Source organism: Brachyhypopomus gauderio, unplaced genomic scaffold, assembly GCF_052324685.1.
Source record: "Brachyhypopomus gauderio isolate BG-103 unplaced genomic scaffold, BGAUD_0.2 sc137, whole genome shotgun sequence".
Lineage (NCBI taxonomy): Eukaryota > Metazoa > Chordata > Actinopteri > Gymnotiformes > Hypopomidae > Brachyhypopomus > Brachyhypopomus gauderio.
Window position 1 is genome coordinate 64946 of NW_027506958.1, and position 25760 is coordinate 90705.

The following is a 25760-nucleotide window of genomic DNA, read 5'->3' on the forward strand; positions in this document are numbered from 1 at the left end:
GGCATCATGAACCAGTGGACCTTGGCGCCATCTGGTGGACAGAGAAAGCAGCGTCTTTACTTTATTCATTTTTAGCGTTTAACTCTATATAATTTCATTAGTTTTTCATGTTTGGTCAGTACGTCAATAAAGGAAATCTGTTTGGTTTGTTGTGATTTGTTGTTTCTTATATATCTAGCTGGTTTGGGTTCTTATTTTTACAATTTTTGTTAGCATGTATAGCTGAGATGTATAGTTCATTTAAATTACTGTTTTTTGCTTGTTTTAGTTTTAAGAATTTTTATATAAATACACCACAACGGGCATGGATCAAAAAATCTTTCCCAGCAATTCATGATTATGTGGATGTTCAAGGAAAGTCTGGTGGTGCTTGCTGTATATTTTAAACATCTCCAGTCTGCGCTGAGTAAGAGAAGCTCAGCGCTGCTTCTGAACTGAATGAGCGTGCGGGGGCATTTTGTAAAGTCTCTGTTAAAATCAAATCGTTAGCATGTACAGCTGAGTTATATATTACAGAAATAGAAACCTGTTTATTTAAATTACTGTTTGTTTTAATTTGAACAATTTTATATAAATATTAAGGGAAATATTTTAGTCAGTATATCGTTTAGAATTTCTCATTACTATTCAATTAGTATTTCGTGGTTTGTGAGACTTTTATTGTGACATGATCAAACCTAGATTGGGAGCAGGAATTGTTTTTATCGCTCATTTGGGTCAAACGGTGCAATCCGTTAATCGCGAGAGCAGCTGAACAAACTAATGTTGAGAGAACCGAGATGGAGTCTTTAACACGCTGCTGAATGAGAGCGATGTAATGATGTTTATATTGTTTGCATTGCATAGTTAATTTAGATTGGGTTTTATACTGATTTTAATCGGAAAACATTTAACGTATGTTGGGGACATAATGATGTGGATTACCAGTGAACGTGGATCACTTTTATATTGTGATCTCTGGGTAACACTATGTGTGTTTTTCTCTATTAACAGTTTGCGTGTGAAACTGTCGAATAAAGGAAACATCAGCGATGATGTGTAGGGCTCGGATGTACTACAGATGTATGTATAATGTATTGACATATTTTGATCAAACGTTTATTTCATATTTGGTAATAGCTGGTTAAAAGTAATGCTAAACATTTGTTAAACTGATTTTATTGTTTCGTTGATTACTGTTATAAGAGCGATGTAACGTACGACAAGCCGCGTTTGTGGTGCGCATGCATGTGTAAAAAATATGTGACTGCAGCGAACATGACTTGCTGGGTTTTGGTTTTGTTAAAGTTCCACAAAAACGATAATCATTCAAGGGTGCAACAGATTTAACACAAAGAAAACCGTATAAACAATCTATGTCAGGCCACTGAAGAAACAATACATGGACACAGGAAAGTGAAAATGAGAAATAAATAATTTATTGCAACCACACAGGGTAAAAACAAAGGAGTTGCCTCAAGAACAACAGGCTTGCTCCTCTTTGTAGTGATGTGTCGTTCGCGAACGATCCGGTTCTTTGAAGTCAACGATTGGAAATTAAGTATTATATCGCGATCGATTCTTAGTGTTGACTTGTAACTCCCGCAGTAGCCCAACTCTAAAGTAGCCCAAAAAAACCGCACCCCGCGACCCCAGAATTTTTAACCGCGGCAGGATTTTCAAACAATCCCAATTTGGCGTGAAAACCGCGAACCTGGCAACTCTAGTGATGGGACATCTGAAGCTAGGCTTCGAAGCGTGTACCGGGTAAAAAGGGGCGTGTCCGATGAAGCCCCGCTTCGGAGCTTGTCATATTGAGCAAAATCACGTGATCAGCAACAACCGAGGCCTCGCATTACATCGGCCACGTCATTGCTTCATTTTGCGTATCGTTTTTCTAAATAAAAGCGCTATGAACCCTGTTGCTTCGTGTTGTAGTAGGTGGTTAAATTTAAAATCTGGAACGTTCTAAATTCTTTTTGTTTGATCAGGATGTACATCAGATTCACACATCAAAAACAGACTAAAAACCATTGGAAGAGGCAAACCTTATTTGTAATGTTAAAAACATTTTACATTTGGCAGACGCCCTTATCCAGAGCCACTTACATTTTATCTCATTTTTATATAAGTGAACAATTGAGGGTTAAGGGGCACCTCAGTCATGGCCTCAGGCCTGGGGATCGAACCCACGACCCTCCGATTACAAGCCCAGTTCCCTAACCACTTCCCTTCCCTAACCACCAGGTCATGACTGCCAAACCAGATCTAGAAGCCCCAAGAAGCAATTATTTTAAACACATTCTGTTTTTTTTAATCAGTTTCTAACTCCAAATATTCAGTCACTCAACAATCACTCAATTCCCAACATAGTAAAGTACAACATATCTTCATTGTCAAATACGTTCATGACATACAAGAAAACCCAACACAACCACTAATGGTCAAGGATTAGATTGGCTACAAATCATTTTAATAATTAAAACATGACAATTAAGTATGATTTAAATGATTCTCCTGTTGCTAAACATGAGTTTGATGGAAACTTTGTGACAATATTGCATTTACACATTTTTGAAAGTATGATCCAACTGAATGACGAGGCTGTTACAGTTTCACCAGCAGATGTCACTAGTGAGTGATGAATGAAGCCTCGAGTAATGAACCTTTTTGCAAAGCAAAGGGTTGGAAAGCTTCATTGCTTCAAGAGGCTTCATTTGCCCATCACTAGGCAACTCTGCACAGAACCGACAGTTTCTTTCCAACGTCGTTTTTTTGTCCTTCGGTGGCTCGTTGTCGCTGGGGAGTGTGTGGTTATAATAAGTCTTATGTATAAAGCATTGTTATGCAGCATTTTTACTCATCACAAGTGCTTAACAATGTCAGTAATGAAACAAAATGTTATAAAATTAGGTTTAAGCTATTAATGAATTAATGTATATGTAATGTAAAAAATATATACTGGGAGCCGAAAGAGCCGGCTCTCCACAGTATGAAGAGCTATTGGAGCCGCATATCAAAATAGAGCTGAAAATCCCATCACTACCTTTTTGTATTCCCGTTTTATCCTTATCCAAAAAGTGAAAGTGATCAATCATATCACTTTGTTTTTAGTCTACAGAATTTACTATTGGATTTACCATTGTCTTTAAGTCTGATTCAACCTTTTAGAAAAAAGTAGGATCTCCCATAGACCTTATTGGCTCCTTAGGGTCCAGCTTTATTGGTTAGGGGTTTTCCCCCCTTCACACACTGGCATATGTATATGTATGATATATATTACGCCCATCCTCCTATTCAGTGGCATATGTATATGATATATATTAGCCCATCCTCATATTCAGTGGCATATGTATGATATATATTACGCTCATCCCCATACACAGTGGCATATGGGCTGACCGCTCTTTTCCTAGAAAAATCCAAGATTTATGACCATTACATCATACACTGTTACTGCTGTCCTGCTCATTGGAAGTCTGAGGAAAATGCGCATGTGTCACACGTGTCTGCGACTACGCTAGACTAATGGTGTTTTAGGTTCAGCCTGGAATTTTCTCCAAAGATATCGCTGCTTTTTATGGCCTTCTATCTTCCCCTAAACTCCTAATTAGTAATTGTGCTTTAAGACCGGTGAAATTAAACGATCAGTTTGATCAACTAGTCGGTGTTGTGCCAAATCTGACTCCCTTTGTTTACCTGCGCATAAAGACGCTACAGATGATATTCACAATTTACGCTTCTATGCATAAATAAGAGCTTGACTTTAATTATCCATCACAGCAAAAGGCACGACATTATCTATGTCTAAAGACACACTGACTCAAGGGTGTTAACTATTTTAAATAAAAAACACTGGCTGCACCGATCACCTCTGACCACATGACTTTGCAGTATTATGGCAGTATTATGTCTAAATTTCTAGTTAGGACAAAACTAGAGTGTTCAATGAACTAAGTTATAATCACTGTAACTCACAGGATTTAAATGTCTGGTTAACTCTTTTTTTTGTTTTTGTGACTTATCTGGATGTGTTGGCTGTTCCATATGAAGCACATGTCTCTACGCTAAGGGAAGTATTTTGATGAGACCAACACAATGCCTGCCAATATTATACTCCTGAATATCATCTGCAGCGTCTTTATGTGCGTGCAAACGAGGGGAGTCAGATTCTTCCGAGGAGTCGAAATTCGGCACAACATCGGGTTAGAAGAACGAAGTCATTGGGATTGACATGCAGTCAAAGGATAATGTAAACCAAATCTTTATTTAACTCATCCAACATGTTCCACAAACCTAAACTTGAGTTTGTCCTGTGGGCTAGATCAGGGTTTTCAACACAGTCCTTGAGGTCCACCAGTACATTCCACATTTTTGCTCTAAACTAAAGTGTTGGTAACTTGGATGGAGTAAAGCTGTTTATATTATTTACAAAGTAATGACTGAATGGTTTATACAGAGTCAAGTTATTTTCTTAATTGAATCTTTAACAAACTTGGAAACTTAGTACTTTGTATTTTATGGCTGTGTGTAACTGTTTTGTGCATATTTGCACTTCCTAATGAAGCAGGTTAACAGGGTTGTTGTGGTTGTGTTTTTGTGCTCATTCAGCTCTGTGGGTTTAGTCACTGTGAAAGGAGGATGGGCTGTGTTCTTCAGTTTCTCACTAAAGACCAAATTAAAACAACTACACACGCACATTCACACCACCATCTAACATCTGTGGCATCGCCTTTGTATTTGCAGCAAAGAGTCTCAAACCAAGTACATGAGCAAATGGGGCAAAGAACAAACCAGTGCCGGTGTGTAGATGTCAGTGTAGCTGATCCAGCATCATAGTGTTACTGTATTTTCTTCACCACACTGCAGCCAATAGCTGGAAGGAGAGGACACACAAGGTTAAATACAGGTGAGAAAAACAGGTGAGACTAATAATGGGCAAACACTTGAAGGGATGGAACGGTAAACAGGAAATGAAGGAAAACAATATGGGAGGAAGTTGAATTGTGGTGCGGCAGGGCTGAAGTGACCATTGGGGTTTTATAACCCCCATCTCTAGGAGGCCACACATAGCCATGCTTGTAGAGGAGACTTCATAGATCAGAGCATGGCCAAAGAATCTCCTGTTTGGCTCCATGATCAGAAGACAGCAGGATGTCCAGATCTTCTCCCAGCTTTGTGTTGTGAGCTTTGCATAATGAGCAGGAGTGTTGCCTTTAACAGGCCCACTCAGCATTCACATCTGTTGGTCATAGACCAGGAGCTGAGAAGAAGCAGGACTGTACAGATGAGGAGATCAACCTTCACACTAGACACAGGTGCTTAGGTCCACTGGAGCTTTACTGATGATAACATGGTCAAGCAATCCTAGTCAACAAACTAACTGGTGTGTAAGGCTCTGTGTGAAATAGCATCCTACATACTGCATACTCCACTCAGTATGTACTGTATAATGGATACTGGTCCCCATAGTAGTATGCAGTATTGTATCCAGGATGCAACAAACGCAAGTCATCCTACAAGATCACGTAAATGTATGAATGTTAACGTCATGCAGACGTGAAAGATGCAGTTTCAGGTAGTAAGACCAGCAGAAATCATCCAGTTATACAGCTATGCATTCTATGTGCTTCTCTGAGCAATAATTCAGAATAGAAAGGTTTATAGAAGCAAACAGACAACAACACATGCAGAAGGAGGTGGTGCAGACACAACAGTTAATTTCTGGAAACCACAGCTGGTGCTCTTAGTCAGAATGTGGGGGAGGTTGTTCGTGGGTAAGAAGTGTCAGGGGCCTCTGATTGCTTTGGGGACGGGCAGTGGCATGCAGGGGCAGCAGAACCATTGTCCAGTAATTTTACTTATCATTTGAAATAAAAATGTTTGAGATCTGCATAGTATATTGTCCAGCAGAGGCATCTCAGCACAGCAAGATCAGTGCACTATGAGTGATGTGAGGTCATCAGTGATGTGAGGTCATGAGTGATGTGCACAAGTGAGGTCATCAGTGAGGTCATCAATGACATGATCTCAACATTCCAATTCCACCATCCAATTTGATGTGATCGTTTTCAAAAGAACAGTTGCAAAAAAACACCCATTGCAAATGAATAAAAGTAATTTGCGAAACAGCCACACTAACGTGCCACATACACAGTGTCGGACAGAGAAGAGGCATTTGATAAGGGGATGTGGTGTAGCTTCATTTCTGATCTTGCCATGACGATGACAATTTTAAATATTGAGGAATTGAAACACAACGAACAGAAATACTTCCTGAAGTTGAGCTTTATTTAAACTCTGGGTAGATGTATATGATGTTCAACATGATGGAAGAAAAGGGTACAAACCTCAAGTAGTTTGGAGAATCCGGATGGTCTTCCAGACACTGGGCCAGTTTCAGTTTACCACAGCAGTGAGTCCCACCATGCATCTCCATGCACCATGATCGTCCACCACAGCAAGGACAGAGGGAGCTGCACAGATCAGCCATATGTCATTAGCCAACATCACCAGTTCTGTGGGTAAAACCAACAAGCTGTTTAGAGTTTAACTGCATGAACACAGTATGCAGTTCACACTGACACGACACTAGAGAAGTCAGAAATATAAATGTGTCACATACAGAACCAGCAGCTGTTCACTCTCTAGTTCCTCCAACAAACTCACTGTTGCTTTTGCTCCTCACCAGCATATCTGCATATTTAATATTCTAAATTATTCAGTGTATAAGTACCACATATGAAGATGGCCGATACTTTACTTGTATTTAGTATATGCAGTTGTGTTCGTCCCTAATGTGTCAGTCTTGTTGTTACTGACCACCTGTCTTTGTTATTGTATGAGTCTGGAGGTGTTTAGGGGTATTAATTTAACAGAATAGTTTATTAATACTATGCAAAAACATTTTCCTGAAAATGAGAGGTGTGTGAATGTTCATGTCTGTCTCTGCCCTGCTCTCTGTGTGTAACTGTAAGACCACAGGAAGTGCTCAGACTTTAACTCACATTATTGCTGTCAGTCACTCAGTCAGTATTAGGATGGTATGGAGTTCAGACGTCTATCTGTGATACTCTGTGAGTGAATTATGTCTTTGTCTTCATTACAGTGAATGCTAATATGTTGAAAGAGACAGTTTATGATGTTGATAGTTGATTATATCAGAAGTTTTATTTCTCAGTTTGAACATTTGTACTTTGTTAGATTTGTTAGGTAGTTGCTGTGGAGATTAAATGAAAAGTGCAATGAAAATGTCTGTTTGACACGGTACAGAATAAAACGGTGAACAATATGAACGTTTGTTCCTTTGAGTCTCCATGAGTATCTGAGAATAATGTATGTGATGTTTGAAGCAGCATTAGCACAGATTCTGTTCAACTTGAGATGTTTAATCAAATTCAGCTCTGCAGGCATTTGGAGCCTGTGATAGTGGTGAATATTTCCCATATTGTCCTGTAATACTGGTGAATATTTCCCATTAATGCATAATGTCCTGTGACAGTGGTGAATATTTCACATTAATAAATAATGTACTGTGTTTCTCCACATTTCTAGTGCTGGTCCTGGTCATCTGCAATGTACAAGCTCAAGGTGATTCACACTCATATATTCACTTAGATGTGTGCAGGTTTATTCACAAGGGCCAGTGGTACTGCACATGTTAAAAGTTCAAGCACAAAACAATACAAGCAACCCAGCATGAATAATCCACTTACTGAAGATTAAAACAGCTGGTTGGGTGGAATCAGACGTGTTTCCTGTTTGGTTGGAACTCACAGGGAAACAACCACCAGCTCAGTGTTAAAACAGAAACTGAAAGAGAAGTTCACACATGTTCCCACATTTAAAAGGAAGACCTGCCACAGACACACATGAAGAGGGGAGAGAGGAACAGGGAGAAACTCTAATACAAATGTAAATGAATTATATGTGCCAGTGTGAGTTTCTACACCTACTAACTCTTTCAGGGTCAGCTGACAAACAGTGACACACATGAACTGCATGAACACAACATGCTTAACTAACACTTGTGTTCAGACGCATCATTCACACTCTGGCAACACTAGCAGTGTCAGGGATGTTGGAGTGCAACTGTCTCACCAGAGTTCAAAGGTCAGCAGAAATCGCTTCAGCTATTCTCATTTACCTTCTAATTATAGATCACGAGTACCACACCAGTGGTGACCAAAGAAGTCAAATAAATCCTCAGACACCAAATAAATCCTCAGACCCAGACAAAGGTAACCTACATGCATAGATGCACAAAGAGAGTAGACAGGAACAGACAGCACCTCCTCACATATATGATCATGATTAAGATTAAATGGGAAGATAATATTTTATTTTAATGTTTTTTATATTTATTTTGACACATTTTAAACAGGTTTTCAAAGTGATTTATGTGATGAAAGTTTTCCTCCTTATCCTGGTACATTTACCGATTCTGTCAGTGACACTGTAAACGCAACAACCAGAACACTTGTTCTGAAGTTAAAATGAGGAAAGTGGTTTCAGTGAGTATAAGTTCAGCATTTTAAATCTCTTTCCTAAAATGGGAAAATGCACAGTACAGTAATTTTACTATCAGACTTTTCACTATCAGACTATCCAATCAGGCAAGGCACACTCCACTATCAGACTATCAAAGTATCCAATATCAGACTATCCACTATCAGACCATCAGACAATTCACTATCAGACTATCCACTATCAAACTATCCACCATCAGACTATGCTCTATCAGACAATCCACTATCCGACTATCCAATCAGGCAAGGCAAACTCCACTATCAGACTCTCAGACTATCCACTGTCAGACTATCCACTATCAGACTATCAGACTATGCTCTATCAGTGTGTGGAGAGTAAAGCTACATCCATAATAAAGGACCCTTCACGTCTCCTTCACTCCTCCTTTCAGTTTCTCCCATCAGGTCACTGTTAAGTTCCACTGGCTCAACAAACACTATGATAATTAATAGTAAGATCAATGCTGTTATTTACTGATAAATAGTAGCTGTCATGGTAAAAGACTTTTTCACTACATCTCATTCAGCCTGTGGATCTTTATAGTAACAGTATGATGAGAGAAGCTGAAAGGATCAGTGAAGTGGATGTGTGAGGTCCTGTATTACACATGTAGCTTTCATACAAAACCTGAGACCATGGGCTAAAGATACAGCCATATGAACTAGGAGAGTTCATGTTCATGTATTAGATATGGAGTAGCAGTATGAACAGTTTAGCGATCATGTATGAAGGTGCTGATTCCTGTATGAGACCACAGTCAGCAGAACCAAAATACACAGACCAGTGGAGCTCTCACACTGGTTGTACTGGGAGTTGTATCTGTCTCACATCTTGTTGCAATAGACACACCACATTATTTTGTTATTGAGACACACCACATTATTTTGTTATTGTTCCACAGAAAGACCAACAGCAGTGGCCTCCATAGAGCCTGATACACAGGTATTTGTGGGAGAGACTGTCACTCTCACATGTGACATAAAGGGAGGAGGTGTTTACCGGTGGCGGTACAGCTGGAATGAAGAGGGATCAAAAAGTATTGTGAGCGATGCTCAGGTGTACAGAATCAGTTATGTTACAGCATCTCATGCAGGTAAATACACCTGTACAGTAACAGAGACAGGAGGATCCCGCTACTCCCACACCAGTGATGCTGTTACACTGACTGTATCAGGTGAGTCTGATCATCTCTTCAATATTCATTAACCTCAACCTCACCTCATCGTACTTTACATTACTGTCTTCAGAGAGACTAGGTACCTTCATCCTTACAGTGGTGTCTTTCTTAACTTTACTATGATCAACCTGAGGTGATATTTTATTTATTGTTAATTTACAACAACAAAGCCCAGTATGAAAGTGAATACTGATAGATCTGGAGACCCTGTTACTGTGAGAAACTCTCACCTCCCTCCACCTCTACTGACACTTATGCCTCATACTGTCATATATGTCTGTTTAGTTAATTATTATAAAAACAGATGTGTGATTTGGTAGTGCATATATATTCTATACTAAGCAAGATTTGGTTCAACATTCATGAAAAATCAAGTTAAAAACCAAATTCACCCAGCAAGCATTAACTTTGCTATAAAGATATTTCACAGTTGTTACAGCACTGTGGTCATTTAGACAATATATTGCATACCAGTCTTTACCACTACAACATTTTCAATAAACAATGAATCTGAATATTGTGTTAGGCAGAAAGAATCTTAAGATGATAAATATTGTATTGATGATGTGACGTGTGTTGTAAAGGGAGAACCTGATTAATTAATTACTTTACATCTCTGAACTAAATACTCCATTAGGTACAAAGCATATCTTTAAATGTCAAACAACTTCTACTAATATAGTGAAAGAATCTGATTCATTCAACATTTTCTCAACAGATAAACCTACAGCAACCGTGAGTGTGAGTCCTCAAAGTTCTGTCTACACTGGAGACACTGTTACTCTGAACTGTGAGGTGCATCCGTATGTTGGATGGACATTTCAACTGTATTGGTACAGAAGTTATGCACCTCTCACAACGTGGACTGAGATAGCTAAAAACACAAAAACAATAAGTCAGAAAGCAATTGCCTTAGGAAGTATCAAGTATGCTTGCATGGCGCACAGGGGAAACTTCTCCACATATTACAGAGATGTAGAGATCACAGTAACAGGTATGTTTTACTTTTTAATTAACTTAATACTTGGCTTTTGTTTAGAAACATATTTATCACATTTACAAAAAATATTGTTTTTAATCATGATTTCACTGAGATCATTTTGGAAAGCAAATCCATAGGCTAAAAACTAGCGTTGCAGGTTTAAGTGAGGTGGGAGGCAGACACAAGGGCAGAGGAAGTGGGGTTTTAAACGCACAGAGAACTTGAAACAAAGACCAACAAGGGGTTTAAATACATGACAAACGAGGGTGGGGACGAGAGGTGAAACACATGACAGAAACGAAGGGCTGAGACGGGGGAATACAGGGGAGAGGAAAGGGGCGATGTGTTACAAAAACAAAGTACAGTCATCTAATCTAGGAGAGATCACTCACATGTGATCTAGGAGAGATCACTCTCACATGTGTGATATGGAGTAGCAGTACAGTTGGATTAGTGATGATGTTAATACGGAGGAGTCCACAATCCATAATGTTTATCAGATACATAAACATGATTATTCCTGTATGAGAAAAGCAGAGCCAAAATACTCACAGACCAGTGGAGCTCTCACACTGGTTTTACTTGAGAAGAAAATACAAGAGAAGAAACAGTTCAGGTTTTGTGATACCAGCAGATTTATAACATATAGATTTGTGCAAATCTTCATCAAAAGTAGTTCTTCTTTTACTTGACACATAGTAAAGTTAAGAAATATTTTGTTGTTTTCCACAGAAAGACCAACAGCTGTGGCCTCCATAAAGCCTGATACACAGGTATTTGTGGGAGAGACTGTCACTCTCACATGTGACATAAAGGGAGGAGATGTCTACTGGTGGTGGTACAGCTGGAAGAAAGAGGGATCATACGGTGTTGTAAGCGTTGCTCAGGTGTACAGAATCAGTGATGTTACAGAGTCACATACAGGTAAATACACCTGTAGAGGAACAGAGGATGGAGGATCCCGCTACTCCCACACCAGTGATGCTGTTACACTGACTGTATCAGGTGAGTGTGATCATCTCTTCGATATTCATTAACCTCAACCTCACCTAACCCTGAATTGACTTTTTATGTATTGACAGAGATTAGACATGTACATGTGCATCATTACAGTGCTGTAGTTTTTAGCTTACTGTGACATATTTAATTTACATTTACGGTAATCATTCGTTATTCATGGCAGGTGAAAAATTAACAAGCTTTATTATTTTCTTTATAAATTATTTGACAGAAGTGATGGAGATAATACAAAATTGTGTAAAATGTGTAAATACTAAAACATGAATAGAGGGACTGATCCCTTCCACCGATCTACAGAGTTTGTGCCACATATATCTCATGCAACATATATTTCTTCATAAATTATTTCATTGATGGCAGTAGTCGATGTTGAAGTTGATGTCACACACATGTGACTAATATTATCCAGTAAGGAAATTTACATTTAGAAATTTGTAGTGCAAAACAGAGAATATCCTGGTGGTAAAACAAGGAGTCAGTGAGGAATCGTAATGAGAGGATGTGGTCATGAACTGGCTACCTATAATACACTCTTGGCTGGGTAGAAGCATGTTAAAATAAATTCAGAGGAATGACACCCAGAACACTGATGAGAGAACTTAGTTAATATTCAACAGTGCTTGTTTAATTCTTATTTGGCTTGAGTCATGTTACAGGTTTAGAAGGGATGTAACATGGTTAACATATCTAACATGTACCTTGAAGAAACTGACAAATTACCTCAAGATCAGTTTAAAGTTTGAACTTCAAAAACAAGGTTTCCAGATGCTCACTGTACAGCTTCCCTAAATGTTTAATTCAGACACAACCTGCCTTATGACAGCCTGAATTGTATAAGCCTAGATGTACACATAGTACATAAATAATCTGTTTGCTTCAAAGACAACTGTGTATGTGTCAGGATAAAAATAACAACATTTGACTGGAATTTTGTTTTAATTAATCTACCACTACAAAGACCTTAGAACATGTGCAACACAGACCATGCAGACATGCAATGTAGTGCTAGACATTAATTTAGGTCAGCTGAAGTACATACAGAAATCTGAGACATCAGTACTGATGAATGCTACTGTTAATCCACATGCTTTTAGACCTATGAGTCCTGGACCTTACAGAAGAGAACTAAGCTCAAACAGAGCTTATTCTTCTATTAGAGCACTTTCAACAGAGCTAAAATACTCACCAACCAGTGGAGTTCTTAAATTGGTTGTACTGGGTGTAGTATCTGCCTTGTTGCCTATTGTTGCTATAAATGCTGCTCTGGTTTTGTGATACCAATAGGTTTAGAATTCACAGATGTGTGATTAGCTTAATCAAATCTAGTGTTTAGTGTAAATTAGTCTTTTATGTTTGACATTAAACATATTTTGTTTTCTTTCCACAGAAAGACCAACAGCTGTGGCCTCCATAGAGCCTGATCCACAGGTATTTGATGGAGAGACTGTCACTCTCACATGTGATATAAAGGGAGGAGGTGACACTAGGTGGCAGTACAGCTGGATGAAAGGGGGATCAGACAGTCTTGTGAGCAGTGTTCAGGAGTACACAATCAGTTATGTTACAGAGTCTGATACAGGTAAATACACCTGTAGAGGAACATTTGCAGGAGGATCCCGCTACTCCCACACCAGTGATGCTGTTACACTGACTGTATCAGGTGAGTCTGATCAACTCTTCAACATGTGCCTGTTTGGGACGACACACACATATTGTCAGATGTCTTTTTGTTTATTCATTGTAAGCACATCATGAGATGTGTAACTGCTCGTGCAATGATATTGTGCATCTAGCAGGGTTTGATCTAGGAGAGATCACTCATATCTGATCTAGGAGAAATCATTCTCACATGATATATGGAGTAGCAGTACAGATGGATTAGTGATGATGTTAATAAGGAGGAGTCCACAATCCATGTTTATCAGATACATAAACATGATTATTCCTGTATGAGAACACAGTCAGCAGAGATAAAATACTCAGACCAGTGGAGCTTTCAAACTGGTTGTACTGAGTGTAGTATATAGATTTGTGACATTAGAAATATTTGTTGTTTTTCTACAGAAAGACCAACAGCTGTGGCCTCCATAAAGCCTGATCCACATGTATTTGTGGGAGAGACTGTCACTCTCACATGTGACATAAAGGGAGGAGGTGCCACTAGGTGGCAGTACAGCTGGAATGAAGAGGGATCAAACAGACATGTCCACAGTGGTCAGGTGTTCACAGTAAGTCCTGTTACAAAGTCTCATGCAGGTAAATACACCTGTAGTAGAACATTTGAAGGAGGATCCCGCTACTCCCACACCAGTAATGCTGTTACACTGACTGTATCAGGTGAGTCTGATCATCTCTTCAATATTCATTAACCTCAACCTCACCTCACTGTACACTCATTACTGTCTTCAGAGAGACTAGGTACCTTCATCCTTACAGTGGTGTCTTTCTTAACTTTACTATGATCAACCTGAGGTGATATTTTATTTATTGTTAATTTACAACAACAAAGCCCAGTATGAAAGTGAATACTGATAGATCTGGAGACCCTGTTACTGTGAGAAACTCTCACTTCCCTCCATCTCTACTGACACTTATGCCTCATACTGTCATATATGTCTGTTTAGTTAATTATTATAAAAACAGATGTGTGATTTGGTAGTGCATATATATTCTATACTAAGAAAGATTTGGTTCAACATTCATGAAAAATCAAGTTAAAAACCAAATTCACCCAGCAAGCATTAACTTTGCTATAAAGATATTTCACAGTTGTTACAGCACTGTGGTCATTTAGACAATATATTGCATACCAGTCTTTACCACTACAACATTTTCAATAAACAATGAATCTGAATATTGTGTTAGGCAGAAAGAATCTTAAGATGATAAATATTGTATTGATGATATGACGTGTGTTGTAAAGGGAGAACCTGATTAATTAATTACTTTACATCTCTGAACTAAATACTCCATTAGGTACAAAGCATATCTTTAAATGTCAAACAACTTCTACTAATATAGTGAAAGAATCTGATTCATTCAACATTTTCTCAACAGATAAACCTACAGCAACCGTGAGTGTGAGTCCTCAAAGTTCTGTCTACACTGGAGACACTGTTACTCTGAACTGTGAGGTGCATCCGTATGTTGGATGGACATTTCAACTGTATTGGTACAGAAGTTATGCACCTCTCACAACGTGGACTGAGATAGCTAAAAACACAAAAACAATAAGTCAGAAAGCAATTGCCTTAGGAAGTATCAAGTATGCTTGCATGGCGCACAGGGGAAACTTCTCCACATATTACAGAGATGTAGAGATCACAGTAACAGGTATGTTTTACTTTTTAATTAACTTAATACTTGGCTTTTGTTTAGAAACATATTTATCACATTTACAAAAAATATTGTTTTTAATCATGATTTCACTGAGATCATTTTGGAAAGCAAATCCATAGGCTAAAAACTAGCGTTGCAGGTTTAAGTGAGGTGGGAGGCAGACACAAGGGCAGAGGAAGTGGGGTTTTAAACGCACAGAGAACTTGAAACAAAGACCAACAAGGGGTTTAAATACATGACAAATGAGGGTGGGGACGAGAGGTGAAACACATGACAGAAACGAAGGGCTGAGACTGGGGAATACAGGGGAAAGGAAAAACACAGAAGCAAAGGCAAAATGAGGAATGATTGACAGGGGGGAGGGGCGATGTGTTACAAAAACAAAGTACAGTCATCTGTACACACTCACACATCTGATCTAGGAGAGATCTCTCTCACATCTGATCTAGGAGAGATCACTCTCACACATGATATTTGGAGTAGCAGTACAGTTGGATTAGTGATGATGTTAATAAGGAGGAGTCCACAATCCATAATGTTTATCAGATACATAAACACGATTATTCCTGTATGAGAACACAGTCAGCAGAGCTAAAATACTCACAGACCAGTGGAGCTCTCACACTGGTTTTACTTGAGAAGAAAATACAAGAGAAGAAACAGTTCAGGTTTTGTGATACCAGCAGGTTTATATCATATAGATTTGTGTAAATCTTCATCAAAAGTAGTTCTTCTTTTACTTGACACATAGTAAAGTTAAGAAATATTTTGTTGTTTTCTACAGAAAGACCAACAGCTGTGGTCTCTATAAAGCCTGGTCCACAGGTATTTGTGGGAGAGACTGTCACTCTCACATGTGACATAAAGGGAGGAGATGTCTACTGGTGGTGGTACAGCTGGAAGAAAGAGGGATCATACGGTGTTGTAAGCATTGATCAGGAGTACAGAATCAGTTATGTTAGAAAGGCTCATACAGGTAAATACACCTGTAATGGAACAGAGGATGGAGGATCCCGCTACTCCCACACCAGTGCTGCTGTTACACTGACTGTATCAGGTGAGTCTGATCATCTCTTCAATATTCATTAACCTCAACCTCACCCTGAACTGACTTTTTATGTATTGACAGAGATTAGACACATACATCATTACAGTGCTATAGTTTTTAGCTTACTGTAACATATTTTATTTACATTTACGGTAATCATTCTTTTTTTCATGACAGGTGAAAAATTAACAAGCTTTATTATTTTCTTTATAAATTATTTGACAGAAGTGATAATACAAATATGTGTAAAATGTGTAAATACTAAAACATGAATAGAGGGGCTGATCCCTTCCACCGATCTACAGAGTTTGTGCCACATATTCATGTATCTCGTGCCACATATTCATATTCATATTCATAAATTATTTAATTGATGGCAGTAGTCGATGTTGAAGTTGATGTCACACACATGTGACTAATATTATCCAGTAAGGCAATTTACAATTAGAAATTTGTAGTGCAAAACAGAGAATATCCTGGTGGTAAAACAAGTAGTCAGTGAGGAATCGTAATGAGAGGATGTGGTCATGAACTGGCTACCTATAATACACTCTTGGCTGGGTAGAAGCATGTTAAAATAAATTCAGAGGAATTACACCTCAGAACACTGATGAGAGAAGTTGGTTAATATTCCACAGTGCTTGTTTAAGTCTTATTTGGCTTGAGTCATGTTACAGGTTTAGAAGGGATGTAACATGGTTAACATAGCTAACATGTACCTTGAAGAAACGGACAAATTACCTCAAGGTCGGTTTAAAATTTAATCTTCAAACACAAGGTTTCCAGATGCTGACATGTACAGCTTCCCTAAATGGTTAATTCAGACACAACCTGCCTTATGACAGCCTGAATTGTATAAGCCTAGATGTACACATAGTACATAAATAATCTGTTTCCAGACAACTGTGTATGCGTCAGGATAAAAATAACATTTGACTTTTAATTAGGTTTTAATTGATCTACCACTACAAAGACCTTAGAACATGTGCAACAGAGACAATGCAGACATGCAGACATGAAATGTAGTGCTAGACATTAATTTAGGTCAAGTGAAGTACATACAGCATACAAACATCTGAGACATCAGTACTGATTAATGCTACTGTTAGTCCACATGCCTTTAGACCTATGAGTCCTGGACCTTACAGAAGAGAACTAAGTTCAAACACAGCTTATTCTTGTATGAGAGTAGAGTTCTTATACTGGTTGTACTGGGTGTAGTATCTGCCTTGTTGCCTATTGTTGCTATAGATGCTGGTCTAGTTTTGTAATACCAGTAGGTTTAGAATACACAGATGTGTGATTACCTTAATCAAATCTAGTGTTTAGTGTAAATTAGTCTTTTTTGTTTGACATAAAAAATATTTTGTTTTCTTTTCACAGAAAGACCAACAGCTGTGGCCTCCATAGATCCTGATCCACAGGTATTTGTGGGAGAGACTGTCACTCTCACATGTGACATAAAGGGAGGAGGTGCCACTAGGTGGCAGTACAGCTGGATGAAAGACAGTCCAGCCAGTCTCGTCAGCCATGAACAGGTGTACACAGTCAATGATGTTAAAGATTATCATACAGGTAAATACACCTGTAGAGGAACATTTGCAGGAGGATCCCGCTACTCCCACACCAGTGATGCTGTTACACTGACTGTATCAGGTGAGTGTGGTCTAATCTTTATTAATATTAATCTCAACATCACATGACCACCAAGAAGTCACACTGAACTGAAATAACCTCATGCCACATTGACCTGAAATTGACTTGTTCTGGCTGAGTGAGATAAATTAACTGAACATACCAGTGGTGTAAAACCAGCAGTAGTTCTGTAGTCCATCAGTCTGAGTTAAATACTTCACTGTCAGGTTCAGGTCACCAGCAGATCAGATCAGTATCAGTTCCTCCTCAGGTTGAGATGTTACATCCTAGTATAGCAGTGTGTGAACTCACTTTATGTCCTGAACCATTTGATTCATCTCCATCAGCAGTGAAACCTAAACCTGAACTCACATCCAGCCTTCAAGGAGCTGCACTGATAGGAAACCCAGTGACTCTGTACTGTAAGCTGGAGCAGTCTGCTGGGTGGAGGTTTTACTGGTCCAAACACACACAGAACCCGGATAATGAGACCAGCACTGAAACCAGCTCCACCACCATCAGCTCAGTGATGCCCTCTGATGGAGGCCAGTACTGGTGCAGAGCTGGAAGAGGAAACCCAGTCTACTACACACACTACAGTGATGCACTCTGGGTAAACGTTACTGGTAAGGGTGTTTCTGCTAAGTCATAGTATATACTGGTGAACACATAAACAGCATCCATACAGCAGAGGAGACACAAGGCTGGTTTAGACTGATGGACTGATGACTGCACAAAAGAAGCTTCACTGAGTTCCAGCTACAGACACAGGCAGGATCTCCCAGTGGCAACATGTGTCAGTACCAGCATAAGTGGGAGCAGAGCACCACCTTTAGACTGGAACACAGTGTGAAGATCCCAGTACATAATGTTAATAATATAGTGTTAAGATCCCAGTACATATTGTTAATAATGTTGTGTTAAGATCCCAGTAGAGTTAATAATGTAGTGTTAAGATCCCAGTACATAATGTTAATAATGTTGTGTTAAGATCCCAGTAGAGTTAATAATGTAGTGTTAAGATCCCAGTATATAATGTTAATAATGTAGTGTTAAGATCCCAGTACATAATGTTAATAATGTAGTGTTAAGATCCCAGTACATAATGTTAATAATATAGTGTTAAGATCCCAGTACAGTTAATAATGTAGTGTTAAGATCCCAGTAGAGTTAATAATGTAGCGTAAAGATCCCAGTACATAATGTTAATAATGTCATGTTAAGATCCCAGTACAGTTAATAATGTAGTGTTAAGACAATACAATTACAGTTAAGTTGTACACTGCAATATAGTGTTAAGAATATAATAGTTATTATACAATTTAACAATAGAGTGCCGAGATAACAATACCGTTAATAATAGTGTTATGAAGGCAATATAGCTAACAGTGGTGTTGCAAAGATAAAACAGTAATACAGTGTTACGAAGATAGTAGTTAAAAGTACATAGTGTTGCAAAGGTAATACAGTTAATTCAGTAAAACATTTTAATTACACTGTTAAGAAGATGACACATTAAACACTGTGTTAAGTAGACAGTACAGTTAACAATCTGCTGTTGTAGAATTAAAAACTACATAAAGTTCAGAGTGACCAGAACATTAGGAGTACAGATCTGAGATCAGGTGTGTGCTGGTGTGGTTGGACATTCACACTGTGTGGTATGGTAAAGTAAATAAATTCATTTATTTATGTAATGAACTGCCTTCCTTCTTAGTATTTTCAATTAAAAGTGTCCCTGTAGTATAGTGAACTGTTCATTTATGTGGCTTTAGTTTTGCCAGTATTGAGCAGGTTTCTACAATGTCTGATCTGTCTGCCTTTGACAGGTGTGTCTTCTCTAGTGTCTCTGATCATCAGTCCCAGTAGAAGTCAACACTTCAGTGGTCACTCTCTCTCACTGAGCTGTGAGGACCAGAGTCACTCTACTGCATGGACAGTCATGAAATACACACAGAACAGGAGTGTGTCAGATTGTTCATCAGGCTGGGGATCAGTTACAGGATCTACATGCACCATCAGCTCTCTCTCCACATCCCACACTGGAGTGTACTGGTGTCAGTCTGAATCTGCAGGGAGCAATAATGCTGTCAACATCACAGTGCATGGTCAGATTTCAGTACTTCTTATTTTCAGTATAAGACTAAACATAGAATCCAATAAATGTACATTTTGTTTGTAAATGAATAACATTCCATGCATGTGAATATACCTGTGCTGTGTGTATTTTCCACATTTTATTTTTGGTGTCTCTTATTCACAGATGGTGATGTGATCCTGGACAGTCCTGTCCACCCCGTGACTGAGGGAGATTCTCTCACTCTACGATGTTTATGCAGCCAGACACCTTCAAACCTCACAGCGTCCTTCTATAAAGATGGATCACCCTTTCAGACTCAGACCACAGGACAGATAACCATCCGTGCTGTCTCAAAATCAGACGAGGGTCTCTACTACTGTAAATACCCAGAGGGTGGAGAGTCTCCACACAGCTGGGTCTCAGTCAAAGGTGAGAAATCCATCTCTTGATATTTAATTTATTTTCCATCATTTCAGTAGACCTAAAGTGCTCTTGTACATTTATTTTAGGTTCTGGGTCCAGTGATGTACCAGTTGGATTGATCGTGGGACTCTGTTTAACCCTGTTGTTCATTATCTTACTTATCTTACTCTGGAGCTTTAAGAAGAACAAAGGTTTGAAAGCAGACATTTTCCTGTAGCATGTGGTAGTTTTATAGACTATCTAAAGACAAATGAACTCTCTACACCAGGGGTCGGCAACCTATGGCATGCCAGCAGTGGTACGCCGAGACATAATCACTGGCACGCGTCACGCTGGACCAGATCAGCAAAAAATGTTATAAATTAATATAAATATTTATATTAATGGATTATACTTTCGCGAGTGACCATAGCGCGTGACTCCGCACACCTCGCGCGAACCTGTGTGAGCGGCGGAGGCGTTTATACTTGGCGATCGATCGCGATATAATACTTAATTTGTGTCCATTTACACCCCCCAATCCCCCCCCCCCCCCCCCCCCGTCATCGACTTGAACTCACCGCCGCCAAATACCCCCCAATACCCCCCCCGCTCCAATTTAGTGTCACACTCATTGACTAGACATGTTAAAGTTGGCACTCCCTGTCTCAAGGGTTGCCGACCCTTGCTCTACACCATGGTGAATGTGCTCTTCAGTGTGATATCAATAACTTGTCTGTCAGGTGTCAATTTATAGGATAAAAAGTTTTTTTCATGTTTTTCCCCAAATGTTTAGCGAATGCACATTAACGACAGACCATGTAAGTTATTGTGTTAACTCTTCTGCCGTTTTATTGTGTGAGAAGGTTCAGGATCTCCGTCTCCCCCTACTGGACGTCAGCAGAACACTAGCCAGAGCTGCTCTGGGCCTGGGAGTTCTCTTTCAGGACCTTCACTGTTACAGCCAGGTTGGTCTGTGTTTCTAATGAACCTTCCAGCTTTTGTGTGTGAATTAACCCATTCATTTACAAGGGCTTATTTCCTCTTTAATAGGCAGCGATCATGTTTATGCCAATGTTGGTAATAGGATTTCAGGTAGAGATCATCTCATGTTTGATTTTTACTGCTTCATCCAACGATGTGCACACACGGTGACTAATAAAACACATTAGAAATAATAATAACTCTGTATGTCTGAGATTTATCTTTACTACTAATTCATCAAATAGATCTGATGTCTGGTTTTGATAGCAGATAACACATCAACTGGACCACTGGATGGAACATATGCCCTAATTGAGCTGAAAAACTTCAGACGTCACAGTAGAGGTAAATACCACCGACTACACTTTATTTTGTAAATACAAATGTAAATATGCCATATTGTGTGTGTGTGTGTGTGTGTGTGTGTGTGTGTGTGTGTGTGTGTGTGTGTGTGTGTGTGTGTGTGTAAGAGAGAGGAGGCAAAGCAGTTGTCGAATGTCTACAATTTTATCCCTTGTTTTTACAAGCAAGACATTGCTGTAGTTCTTAGTAGATTTTATCCAATAACTCTGACTTTAGTGTTATAGTTACTGCCAGATCTATCACAGTCATATCAGCTGGATACCAGCAGCATTCACACTTCATGTACAAAAATGTTTAGACACACATACAGAAAACCATCAATTAGTAATTGTTACTTAATAATGCATGTAAAATACATAGATAACATTTAAGGGAAAGTAAAGACACAAAAAATGCTATAAATTCTTCTCAATCTCTCTCTTTCTCACCCCCCCCCTCTCTCTCTCTCTCTCTCTCTCTCTCTCACCATGTTCATGTGATTTGAATGACTTTTTATGTAATGTGTTATGCAGCAGCACAAGGACACACATTTACCATCTTCTCCTCTTGACTCAGTAATGCCACACAATGTAATTTTAATAACAAAAAAGCACACAGTGCAAATTTAAAATAATATGACAGTAGAATGAAAAAGAGGCAAATCAGTCTATTTTCTCTTTAATAGATGATGGTGCAGGACCCAGCGATGTGATTTATGCTGAAATTGAAATACAAACAGGTAGGATTGTTGGGTTTGTCATGTGTACACACACACACACACACACACACACACACACACACACACACACACACACAGCCTGGCCAAAAAAATCACTGCCTGGATTTAACTAAGCAAATAGGTAATAAATAACTAAGCAAATAGGTAATAATAATTATTGCATGGGAGATTATGATTTCATAACAAGCTGGCAACAAGTGATTTATCCCTAACTGATGCACTGAGTAGCTTCTCGTTTGTTAAACAGTCACAGAGCCGGAGTGACTAATCGGGAGATTCGGGAGGATTCCCGATGGGCCGGCTCATGTCAATCTCTAGTTTGGGCCGATTGGGAGGGAAAAATAATTTTGGGCCGGATTTGGGCATGAAACTCCCGGGCTGAAAAAGGAGCCCACTCCGACCTTGAACAGCCATGTGGAAAGACACATGCTGTGGTTGTGGAAAAGATGATAATCCGTTTAAAAAGGGGAAATTATTGGCATGCATCAAGCAGAGAAAACATTTAAGGAGACTACTGAAATTACTAAAATCATCTGAGGAGACTACTGAAATTACTAAAATCAACAGGAGACTACTGAAATTACTAAAATCATCTAAGGAGACTGCTGAAACTACCAAAGACATCTACGAAGATTGCTGAAAGTACTAAAACATCTGAGGAGACTGCTGAAACTACCGAAGACATCTAAGAAGATTGCTGAAACTACTAAAATGTCACATAGGGCTACGCCCCCTCTTCTAGCTTTCACTCCAGTTCCCTGCTCCTTGTGTCTGTGTTGTTCCCTGCTTGTCTGTTACCATGATTTCCCTTTGTCTGCTACGCCTGTGTCATCAGTATCTCCACCTGTGTCTTGTTAGTTCTGTGTATTTATAGTCCCTGTGTTTTCCTAGTCGTTTTCGGTTGTTATGTTTGGTTTGTTCTTTCGTGCCATTTGTGCTTTTGCGATCCTAGTGCTCATTGTATTTTGTTCATTCATGCTCTTTGTTCATTTGCTCAGTTCGCTTTTTGCCTTGTACTTGTGCCCTTTTGCGATCTGTTGTTTTGTCTTGTCGTTAGTATTATTTCCTCTATCATGTATACCTGCCTGTTCTGCGTTATCTTGCCTTGTTTTATTAGTTTGTCAGTATGCCTATCTACCTGTCTCATATGAATGGCTCTCCTTTCATTATGGGGGGGGGTATGCAACTCTGGACAGTTAAATATTGTGATGTTGCAGAAGCTTGTGGAAACAATGTCACAGCGAGTGCATGCAGTAATCAAACCAACGAAATTAGTGTGTGACCTTTTTCTTGGCCAGGCAGTGTGTGTGTGTGTGTGTAGACTGCAGCTACATACCTGGAAACTTGTATATTTTTGGAATGAATTTTGTGCTATTTTATCTATTCTAATAGTTGAAATGGAAACCGTCAATGTGTTGGTTGTTGCATGAAGACTCCTCAGACTTCAGCGTGTGTCCGTCTCCTTATCACTCTGCTAACTCAGCATTACACAAGTGGCAAGAACAATAGTGACATTGTCTTTGTTATATAAGTGTTAAGATGGCAACTGAATTTAGCCAATATATATAAATCTATTCATGTCTTCTCTGAGAAATTGAAGTCCAACCAAATCTTGTAATTTTAATTTGATAGAGACCAGTACTCAGTATTGGGTTATGCAGCAAAGACTTACTGAAGTCTACAGGGTGTGACTGGCCAAGGTCTGTGGTGGGGATGTCTGAACAATGAACTTGGAGGGTCATTTATGACGCAGTATGTTAGTAAATGACCATGGGGAAAGAACAGGGTTTATTTTCTTTTATAGATGATGCAGGACCCAGTGTGGTGACTTATGCTGATATTGAAGTAAAAGCCAAGAAGAAACCAAAACGAACAGGTGAGACTGTGTGAGACTACGTGCTTGTGAGTGAGATTGAGAAAGTATATGTGAATATACACTGTTGTGAATTATGCAGTAATAGCACTTTGGTATTTAATAGACTGAATGGTCCTGTAACAGAACATGGCAACTATGGTAGCTGTTCCATAAAAGGAGACATTGCATATGGTGAAAGCTCACTCCTGTGTGTTGTTGTATGTGGTGAAAGCTCACTCCTGTGAGTTGTTGTTTGTGGTGAAAGCTCACTCCTGTGAGTTGGTGTTTGTGGTGAAAGCTCACTCCTGTGAGGTGGTGTTTGTGGTGAAAGCTCCCTCCTGTGTGTTGCCCACTGTTAGGGAAGACCAGAGAGGCCAGTGGGGGTGCGTGTACACTGTACTCAGAACTGACACAGACATCAGCTAATGGTGAATATTACAGCACCACAGCTCTGCAACATTTCCTATATTTCCTGTAGGGCATGCTTAAAGAAGTGCCCTACAGGACATAAATAAATTAGCATTTAAAATGAACATTTCTCAATGTTTTTAACGATGAGGCATAAAGTTTATTTTTTAAAACTTTCATGCAATCTCCACAACAATATCTGTTGTTCTTTAAAGTAATTTGTCAAGATATTTTATAAAGTGTCTTTCTCTTGTAGGTCTCTAAAGGAGGAGGGCCACTGTGCAACTTACATCTTTAATCAGTGATGTGATAAATTTGATATCTTTATCTTTATTTTTGTTTAACTGATTTGTGTTGGGCTTTACTAGAGTGTCGTACAGGAATTCTACAGTGTTCTACAAATTCTTGCCTCCATCACAACACAAATACTTGAACTTGAACTTTATTGTCTTTATTTTGTGTTTTTGTTGGTTTGCTTGATTTCTTATTTTTAGTTTGTTTGTTAGAATTCCTGCCTCTGACAGTTTCTTATATTGACCTTTTTTTAAAACTAAAGGAATGCAATTTAAGCAAACATGCAATGACAGACATAATTCCCTAAATTAATGCAAAATAAATAATAATTTTACTAAACACACAAGTATTCATGATCTGCTTTTCTGAGATATGCACACACAAATGGCAAAATTATTCTCATTGGCTTAACGGCTATTTGGGTTATTAAATTCGATAAACCAGTGTTTAATCAAATGTTGCAGAATCAGCATCTGTTAAGAAATAACACTTCAGCCCTGTCAGTCAGTGTCCAGCAGTGTCCAGTCAGACAACAAAGATGTTTTAATAAATTTGACAAATCCTTTTGTAGAGAGTTCTCAGGGAATTGATTTCTAGCACTCGTTAATCATTTACATTACATTTACATTCATGGCATTTAGCAGACACTCTTATCCAGAGCGACTTACAAAAGTGCCACGTAGTTGCTTGGAATCCCCAAGGTAGTATAGATAGTCCTGAACACAAGGTACTCTAAGCTGGAAAAACCACTAGACGAAAGTCATATGATACCATATGATAACAATTATGCCAAGTCATTATTATACCTGAATATACACATCACCTGAGGAAAAGGACAGTAAGCAATACCTGTAACAAACACCTGAGGAAAGAGACGATAAAGCACAGTAGACGAAAGTATAATTATGTAAAGTGCACTTGAAAGAGGTGGGTCTTCAGTTGGCGTC

At 38.9% G+C, this 25760-nt stretch overlaps 1 protein-coding gene and 1 long non-coding RNA gene across 3 annotated transcripts in view; one reads left to right on the top strand and one right to left on the bottom strand.

The window, feature by feature from the left end:
* Positions 1-752: 752 nt before the first annotated feature.
* On the top strand, positions 753-25057 carry LOC143500193 (Fc receptor-like protein 5). Its single transcript, XM_076994205.1, has 23 exons — positions 753-814; positions 994-1062; positions 7534-7569; positions 8139-8219; positions 9410-9682; positions 10404-10679; positions 11400-11672; positions 13075-13347; positions 13752-14024; positions 14745-15020; positions 15811-16083; positions 17458-17730; positions 18057-18335; positions 19539-19817; positions 19973-20218; positions 20299-20403; positions 21058-21159; positions 21245-21286; positions 21443-21520; positions 22203-22256; positions 24061-24132; positions 24471-24539; positions 24776-25057. The coding sequence occupies exons 2-23, from the start codon at positions 1032-1034 to the stop codon at positions 24781-24783; spliced, it is 3672 nt and encodes a 1223-aa protein (XP_076850320.1). The 5' UTR covers positions 753-814; positions 994-1031; the 3' UTR covers positions 24784-25057.
* Positions 4669-25760, bottom strand: part of LOC143500198 (uncharacterized) — a 29084-nt gene continuing 7992 nt past the window's right edge. Inside the window, exons 1-3 of one of the 2 annotated variants that reach the window (XR_013126723.1) lie at positions 7695-7720; positions 6330-6455; positions 4669-4855 (exon numbers count right to left, since the gene is read on the bottom strand). This is a non-coding gene — a long non-coding RNA (uncharacterized LOC143500198). Of the gene's footprint in view, positions 4856-6329; positions 6456-7694; positions 7721-25760 lie in introns of those variants that run through there. The other variant, XR_013126722.1, reaches the window with a different exon arrangement.